This window comes from Puccinia triticina, chromosome 7A (assembly GCF_026914185.1).
Source record: "Puccinia triticina chromosome 7A, complete sequence".
Lineage (NCBI taxonomy): Eukaryota > Fungi > Basidiomycota > Pucciniomycetes > Pucciniales > Pucciniaceae > Puccinia > Puccinia triticina.
In genome coordinates, this window is record NC_070564.1 from 4,109,507 (window position 1) to 4,119,105 (window position 9,599).

Consider the following 9,599-nt stretch of genomic DNA (forward strand, 5'->3'; position numbering starts at 1 on the left):
AACCGGCGTATCCTTGACCATGTCAAAACCTAAAGCAAAAATAAACAAAAATAACACAGTCAGAAATAAATACCAATCAAATGAAATAAATACCAATCAAATAAAGCAACAAAATAAAAACCTTTGAGCTCCAAAAATTGATTAAACATTTTATTATAATTGTGTTCTTCCAACTCCAACAACTCTTGCCGAAATTCTTGATTCATATGATCTGGTAAGTCTTTGCCGTCGTCAAGCGCAGCAAGCAAAGAAATTTTCTCTGCCTCGAATTTGAATATTTTTTTGCAGAATTTCCGATTAACTTGATCACGCACACCCAGCTCGGCGGATTTTGCATCTAGTTTGTCAAGACTTTTAGTTTCTTTTGCAAATTCCCAGAGCTTTTTCGAGTCTTCCGCGGTTTTTTCCATGCTTCTGAGTTGATTTGGACACTGTTTTGTTCAAAAAAACCCGCAAAAATCAGATTTAACTTCTAAAGTAGAATAAAAAAGACAAAAGGACGAAAAAATAGATACATTTGATCCATGGAGGTTTTTCTGTAAGAATTGGGCAATGTACGGCAGTTTTTTTTGGTCTTTCAAGGTAGCAGAACTTGAAGTACAGTATCGACAACAATTAAGTGAATTTCCTGGCACAGGCGTGTTAGTGAGCTCGGCGTGCATCAGAGAATCTCCCGTAACACATAAGACGCTGGCCATCACGTGAACTTCGCCGCCAATTGTACTATTGTATGCGTCAAATCCGTCAATGGCCATTTCACTGAAAATGAGAAGAGAATTTAAAAAAAGCACTGTCAATTAGAAGATGTAAACTAACAAGAATTGAATCTGACGGATTTAAAACAATAAAATTTGTACTTTAACTGTTTAATTACCAGCGCGCCCAGGTCCAAAGCGCCAACAATATTTGAAGTACAAATAAAATGGCAATTGAATTGCTGATTTGAAAATTGAGGTGGTAAGCCGGAGAGCGTAAAATAATAAGAAATCTGTTTATTCCACTTTTTAGATTTGTTTCCAGATGTGTCGTCGCAGTATAGCGTGATGGGAATATTTCACAAGATTTTTCTGCCCGCCTTTTTTCTCCACGTGTTTGGGAAAGATATGTTTGGATTCCAGCTGTGCTACACATCAATTTCTGTTCAAAAAAAGGAAAAATGAGATATTGATATATGTACACATGCATGTTTCTATAAATTAGTGGAATTCTCACGATGGATTTTGCCACTGCAACATGTTGATAACATTGAACTGCTACTCGTCTTAATCTCTTCATAAGTCAAATCCAAATCTTCTATAGGAATAACTCGAAGTTTTGCATTGTCAAAATCTATTTTGTCGGGAATTCCAATGCAGATCTTTGAATTATCTTTGTTAGATTTGAATTCAGGTGGATAGCAATTTGCAAACAACACATTATGTTCAGTGTAGAAGAAAATGGGAATAATAATTTGAGCAGATTTTAATTTGGCCGGCTCAAAAATGTAGAAGTGTTTTTTGTTTGATTCAACCATCTGCGCTCAAAGGTTGGGTGCCGTATGTTTCAGCCATTTCTCAGACTGTGAAAGCTTGTAGACATTCTTCCCGTGTGATTCTTCCAGATAGAAATCCATGTGTGGCGCAACCAAAGGATTCATTAGATCCTGTCATTAAAACCCCAGTCAGCTCAAGAAATCCTCCAGCACAAAGAAAATCAAGTAAGTTTTCCTCACATCCTTCACCAACTCGCTCGCATTCAGTCCAAAAATTGGCTGATTAAAGATTGTTTCCATCTCGACAATGGTGTGGTTGATTAGGCTCCTGATCTTGGCTTGCATTTGTCGCAAGGCTTCCCAGGGGGGAAGTTTAACGCGGAAGAGCGTGAAGACGCTCCGAATCTGATGGTACATGTCTTGGGAAATCAACTTGTGTAAGTACCCAACAAGCAGCGAACCAACAAGATACTGAAAACCAGAAAAATCGTAAGTTTCTTTCTTTTTTTGTCTTTTCTTTGCTGAACTATAGTTCCAATGTGCTTACTTCCTGATTTAAAAAGGGATACCAGGCCGTGTTATCAGGTTTCACTTTCTTAATTTTTTCTTCCTCGCGATGGAAGAGTGGACTAGAAGCTAGACCAGGATCCTTGGGCTCGGATTCAATCTGACCAACCGCCACGCCAACATAGTCCATCCAGTTAAACTCCGTCTCCTTGTCATCTTCAGATTCCTCCTCCACGAAAGTACCTGGCGGAATCTCATCAGCTTTGTCCCCGGATCCGCTCTTGTTATCGGACTCGATTCCTGGATCCAGTCCTTCACCCCCTATCACAGGCTCTAGTCGACCAGTCTCCTCGTCAATATCCATTGCCTCAGCATTTGAAGCCTCAAATAAGGCTCTTCAAGCAGTCTGTCGAGCACGTTGGTCTTTGTTTGCTTGGACTAGGGTTTGGTGACGTATGTTTTTGGTATGTCGGGCTCGGTTAGTTGTAGGTCTTCCTCTACACAGACAGCACTCATACAGCTTTAAACCTGTAGAGTGTCTTTCAAGAAAGTCTTCAAGGGAAAAAAAGTAAGTTTTTTGAATTCTGTGTGCAAAAAATATGGACAGAAGGCTTACACTTAAAGCTCTGATCCATTTCGGCACTTGATTATAGCTCCTTGAAATTTCTACAGTTCTTCAAATTCCACTTGTTGTCCTTGCTTTCCTTGATGATCGGATTCACAGTCGGAAATAATATGGTGGACAGGGGATCGAAAATGGGGACCGAGGTATGGATGACTTAGCCATTTTTTCAATCTATAATCTGACCATGCCCTTTACCTTTTTCTCCAGTTTAAATTCCCTTATAAATCTTCAAACAGTCGGGACGAGAAATCATCAAATTGGTTCTTCATCATCACTCCCCCATCTGCTGACCCTCTCTCTTTGCTTGCTCATCACTCGCATCTCCCCACCCACTCCCTCAGTAACACAATGCCACTCAGCATTGATGATCTCCTGTATGGAGATGTGGACGACCCTGCCAACTTTGGAGGTGCTCATCACGATCCAACTACACCTGATTGCCACCACAACAGTTGCTCCCCTAGTGACGAGTTCGAAACTAACAATCCTAATAATATCTTTGATCTCCCACCTAACCGCGGTGATGTTAATATGGCCGGTCCATCGGCCTCTTACAATCTCAGCGATGATATTACAGAAGTATGTTCCAAACTTCAGGCTGATCTGAAACTCGACGCTGACCATTTGAAGATTGCTAAACTTGCATGCAAGGTAATCTCTGTTCACTTGTTTGTTGATTCAGTCAGTTTTTTTTTTACTGATCTCTCTGTTCTCATCCAAAGTACGTCTCCGAAGCACCCAACGCTGTGGTCATATTTTCTAACGGAGCATATCACCAACTGGCTCTTTCGAAGACCATCTGTCCTGCACGGAATGCCCCTTATACATATGATAAAACATTCAAGGCAAGTCGGTTTCTACCTGTTTGATCTCATCTTCCCTTCACTTTTGATTGCATCCGATTCTAACCTCTGCGTCTTGCGCACTTGTATCGATCCAACACTTTCAAACAGGACTTTGTCAGAGAAACGGCTCAACTGATCTTGCTTAAGCCAACCATCGATGCGTATTCTAATAATCCTCACAATGATGGGACTATCCCAAATTCGCTTTTCTACTTAACATTAGTGAGTTTCTTTTTTTTTTTTTGGCGGATTTCCGAAGACATTTTTCTCTGTGTTTCTCAATCTAGGATACCCTTGACAAACAGCCCGACCAATGGAAGGAAGATCACACTGCACCGTCTGACGTAATTGATACTTTGGCAAGACTTGCCGATTATTGTAGATTGATCGCCGATCTCTTAAAGTATCGACGAAGCTATCTCCGTGATATGGTGAGTCCTCCACAAAATTGACCTTCAAACAAAACGATCTGATCTCTTTCTATTTTTTTCGCTAGCTTCTGACAAATACACAGGAGACCAAGAAGATAAAGGTTAACGCTCCCATCCCTAATCGCAAGGACTTACTCACCAAAGTAGGTACACCATGAATCAAAAAATAAATGTATACACTCTTCCAATTTATTGTTAATTTTTTCCTAGATATACGATAATCTTCCACCCAAAGGACACAAGCTAACTGAGGCCAAGATCGCGCAACAAGTCAAGGAAAACTACGCAATGCGGGCCCAAATCTGCTACTGTCGACTCGTCATGGTTCAATCCTTGGCACATAAAAGCAGGAACAATTCGCAATGGTCGGACATCAATGACCGATTGCGCATTCTACGTGGTTCATCATATACATTCCAAGAACAGTGAGAGTTTTCTCCTCATCATTCCACCAATTATCATATTCCCCTCACTGACATTTTTCTCTTTTTTGCCAAAGCCATTCAGTCATTGTCTTGAACAAAGACTTCGAGCTTTTCTCTCACAAGCGATATTACAACGAAATTGACAAAACAGAGTTCACCGTGCCTACCATTGAAGAGGTCCAAGCCTCTGTTGATGGCGGAATTGTCCCGGCTATCCTCCGCTGATCCTCACATCCCTTTGATTGTTTTCTTTCTTTTCCTCATTTGTCTCCTTAAATCTTTTTCTGTCTGGCCAAAGGTTTCCTTTCATGTTGTTTTCCTTTTTTTTAAATGCTGCTATTAGAATTCATCCGTTTCGCTTTTTAAATCCGATGGTTTTTCTCAAAAGGAGATCCGCCGGTTTTTCTAATTGGTGGTTTCCCGCCAGGGATCCGCAGCTGTTTTTGAAAAAAAATGCGACTCTCGCGGTCGGCCTAACAGCAGGTTCCTGCTGTCAGGGATGTTGGGAAGCTCACGGCATCTGGATGGGATTTACATCCTGTGCGCCTTTGGTGGGTCGCCGGACGGAAGCCCCACATGGGACAGAAGCCGACCGCGGCGCCCACGGCAGGCCAACGTGAGGAATTTGCCGACCGCGGGCCCCGCACGTGGGAATCACGTGGCAGGTCGCGCCGACCGCGGGTGGCAATCACTCCCGCTCCGGGTGACACCAAAAATTCAGGGCGGGGTCGCGGGGGTCGTCTCCACATCGCGTCCCACGTCAAACCGCGGTTGGGGGCGCTCCGTGGTGTAAGAGCATCTCCACCCGGGGAGGTAAAAGCGGGTTGCTAAAAGTTAAAACCCCGGGATGGCAACTCAATTTTTTCATATAGCAACCCGCGCGGCTCTGGCACACACCCGTGGTTGCTATAATCCAGAAGCACTCCAAGATGACCAAGTCATCAAATGGAGTTACAACAAACCTAATGAACAATACAGCCAGTCACCAATTGGCGATAGCTTGCAAAGGTCCCTAGGACCGGTATAGCCGGTTGTTGATGGCTTGCCAAGCTCTTGATGACTGGTATAGCCGGTTGTCAATGGCTTGCTGCAAAGCTCTTGATGACCGGAATAAATCGCCAGTCATTGATAGCTTCCAAAGCTCGAGCTTTCAAGGCTCTCAATTGGTATAGCCAATTGAGAGAGCTCAATGACTGTATATCCAGTCATCAAGAGAGCTCTTGATGAACGGTATAGTCAGTCATCAAGAGCTCTCTCAATGAACGGTATAGTCAGTCATTGAGAACGCTCTTGATGACCGGTGTAGCCAGTCATCAAGAGAGCTCTCAATGACCGGTATATACCAATTGAGAGATCTCTTGATGACCAGTCATCAAGAGGGCTCTCAATGACCAGTCATCAAGAGGGCTCTCAATGACCAGTCATCAAGAGGGCTCTCAATGACCAGTCATCAAGAGGGCTCTCAATGACCAGTCATCAAGAGGGCTCTCAATGACCAGTCATCAAGAGGGCTCTCAATGACCAGTCATCAAGAGGGCTCTCAATGAACAGTCATCAAGAGGGCTCTCAATGACCAGTCATCAAGAGGGCTCTCAATGACCAGTCATCAAGAGGGCTCTCAATGACCAGTCATCAAGAGGGCTCTCAATGACCAGTCATCAAGAGGGCTCTCAATGACCAGTCATCAAGAGGGCTCTCAATGACCAGTCATCAAGAGGGCTCTCAATGACCAGTCATCAAGAGGGCTCTCAATGACCAGTCATCAAGAGGGCTCTCAATGACCAGTCATCAAGAGGGCTCTCAATGACCAGTCATCAAGAGGGCTCTCAATGACCAGTCATCAAGAGGGCTCTCAATGACCAGTCATCAAGAGAGCTCTCAATGACCAGTCATCAAGAGGGCTCTCAATGACCAGTCATCAAGAGGGCTCTCAATGACCAGTCATCAAGAGGGCTCTCAATGACCAGTCATCAAGAGGGCTCTCAATGACCAGTCATCAAGAGGGCTCTCAATGACCAGTCATTGAGAGGGCTCTCAATGACCGGTATACCCAGTCATCAAGAGAGCTCTTGATAAGTATAGCCAGTCATTGAGAGCTTGCGATATTCTCAATGGTTGGTCATATGTGTAGCCGGTCATCAATTGCTTTTGATGCTCTCAATGACTGGGCAGACAGTTAGCAGGACAGCCAGTCATCGATAGCTTGCAGTGCTCTTGATGAACAGTTTGGTGGAGGGTACATATTTGTAGTTGTTCTAGGGTAGGTGTAGGCACTTCTGATGATGGGTAGGGAGGGGGGGATGAGCTTGGGGAAGTTGCTATTGAGTTGCTAGTGGGTTGCCATACATAGCAACCCAATTGAGATTTTTAGCTCCCAAGCCAAAATAGAAACTCGTTTGGCACCCCGGGTGGGTGGTGTTTTTTGGGTTTGGGTTGGTAAACGCGGGATAGCAACCCGGTTTACCACCCCGGGTGGAGATGCTCTAACCGCTCTCCAGGCCATGAACCAAGAGTTATCCCGGGTCAACAAGCCTCAGGTTTGATTTCACGCTAAGGTCAGCTAAATTTAGCAAGCCTTCACCTGAAATCTAGCCTCAGGCTAGGGCGGTCTGCGACTCATTTCAGCTCACTTTAGCCTGAAACTGACCGAACAAATGTGTTTGCCCACTTGAAGGCAACCTCCTCAGCTAACCTGCCCACAAACCCGGGCTTATTTAACCCAAAAACTTAGCAAACAAATGCGAATGCTCTTACACGTATTGGCAGTCAAGGATGTTTATTTATCTTTGAGGGAAGAAACTTTGGAAGGTCTGCACCATTCCAATCAAATAAGATGCTACCGCCAAAGAGAACCTTGAGAACAAGGAGGCTGGTCATAAATCTATCTCCATTATAACTTCTCGGATCAATCCCCAATGTTATAACAAAGTCATCAGTTCACTCACCAACTCCAATCCCATCAAACTCTGGAAGAAAATTGCGGCTCAACACACATCTCATTTGGTCATTAATTGGGGACGAGTATTCATGAGTTGGTTGGCTGAGATCTACATGGGCAATCTTCAACAGTACATTGATAAAACTCGAGCTCACCTTCTTGACATTGATGCCGTAGGGATCACTCTTCCTGATGACATCATTTCTTATCTAGTGCTTGGTAAACTCATGAATGATGATAAAATCAATCAAATTATTGATACCTGTGCATTATCCAAAGAATACACCTCATCTCCTTATCTTGTTCTGGATGCCCTTCAAACCTGGTTGACTCACAAGAGCGGTCAAAAAGATTAAGATCAGGGAACTGCCTTAATCAATTCCTCTAGCGTTCCAATTCCCACTAGCAAGTTTCCATTCAAGATCCTTCACTATTGCGCGAACAGAACTCATAATCCTGATTCAAATCATGCTGAAGAGAACTGCTACAAGAAGTATCCTGGCAAACAACCGGCAGCCCCTTCAAAGAGCAAGAACACTAGTGCAAGCTTTGCTCATGCATCAGTTTTTGTTTTGTTTGCTTCTGGTCGACCTACTGAAGACGTGGTAATTGATTTGGCGGCAATGGCATCTCATCACATGCTTTGCAATCGCAGCTTCTTTACTTCATTTGTCCCTGAGAAGATCTCCATCAAGACCGGTAATCCGGACACTCCCCTTCTTGCCTCTGGTCACGGAACAGCTGAAATTTTTACCAATGGTCAAGTCATCAAACTTGTTGACTGTCTTCCTGTTCCGACCATATCCCAACAATTGATTTCTCTTGTTCGACTCATCAGCAAGTCCGTAAAGATTACAAAAAACAATCAATTTTTTGACATATCTGATGATTGCGGATCACTTTTCTCTGGCAATATAATTGACAATCTTCTTCATGCCAAATTTATCCTTTGTCCTGCTGCCCTGGTCAACACCAAGGAATCTGATGATGAGCTATGGCATCAACATGGGACACCCAGGAAATCAAGTTATGAAGGTTATGGGGTTTCCGACTTCAAAAGATGAGTTGCTCTGTGAGGTGTGTAGCTGCTCCAAAATGACTCTTCTTCCTTTCCCCAGTCATTTTCCACCTGTTCAATTTCCTCTTTCGCGTCTTCACATGGATCTTGTTGGTCCTATCAATCCTCCCTCCTTGTCTGGCTTCAAATATTTCTTGCCTATCTTGGACCAATACTCATCCTTCAAATTTGTTCAGTTTAAAGATGGCAAACAGGTACTTGTTGCTGGCAGGTACCCGCCAGCGGGTGCCGGGTGCGGGTGCGGGTGTCCAGAATTCTGGTGGGGAGGAAGGCGGGTACCTGGACGGGTATCCGCCAGTCAGCCGGTCATCAAAGAGGATACCTCTTGATGACCAACTGACCGGTCATTGAAAGGGATACAACCTCTCAATGACCCGCTGACCGGCCATCAAAGAGGATAAAACCTCTTGATGACCGTTAAGCCGGTCATCAAAGAGGATAAAACCTCTCAATGACCGTTAAGCCGGTCATCGAAGAGGCTACACTCTTGATGACTGGCTGACCGGTCATCAAAGAGGCTACACTCTCAATGACCGGCTGACCGGTCATTGAAAGGGATACAACCTCTCAATGACCGGCTGACCGGTCATTGAAGAGGATAAAGGCTCTCAATGACCGGTCAGCCAGCCATCAAAGAGGCTACACTCTTGATGACCGGTCAGCCGGCCATCAAAGAGGCTACACTCTTGATGACCGGTCAGCCGGCCATTGAAGAGGCTACACTCTTGATGACTGGCTGACCGGTCATCAAAAGGGATACCACCTCTCGATGACCGGTCAGCCGGTCATTGAAGGCGCTGAAACCTCTCAGTTGGCCATCAAATGTGATACCCGGGTACCTGTGCCTGGAACCCGGGTACCTCCCCCTCTGCACCCGGGTACCTCCCATGGCGGGTGCCGGGTGCGGGTGCGGGTGTGAGGAATTTGTGAAAAAACAGGGGGGTACCCGCACCCGCCACAGGTACCCGGGTGCCATATGCCATCTCTAGTTCAGTTTGTCAAGGCGAAGTCAGATGTATCGAGAGTAGATTGTCTGCTCAGTTGCAGCGTACCACAATGCCAATGTTAAATACACTTAGCTTGCAACCTCTCGCATATTATGTGTGTCATCACCTCAATCTCATTTCTATGCAATGTGTAATTAGCTCAATGGCTAGAGCATCACTCATGAATGCTGAGTATGTGAGTTCGACTCTCACAGTACACGAGGTTGTGGGTTCAATACCCACTTCACTTGGACCATACTTTTCACAAGTTCAATAGGTTATGAGCCCAGATA

General features: G+C 44.6%; 1 protein-coding gene across 1 annotated transcript; it reads left to right on the forward strand.

The window, feature by feature from the left end:
• Positions 1–2,734: 2,734 nt before the first annotated feature.
• On the forward strand, positions 2,735–4,529 carry PtA15_7A466 (uncharacterized protein; the record flags this gene model as incomplete). Its single annotated transcript, XM_053171075.1, has 8 exons — positions 2,735–2,746; positions 2,811–3,254; positions 3,326–3,448; positions 3,557–3,670; positions 3,754–3,879; positions 3,945–4,022; positions 4,090–4,304; positions 4,379–4,529. 8 exons carry the CDS (start codon positions 2,735–2,737, stop codon positions 4,527–4,529), a joined length of 1,263 nt encoding a protein of 420 aa, XP_053022293.1.
• Positions 4,530–9,599: the final 5,070 nt, after the last annotated feature.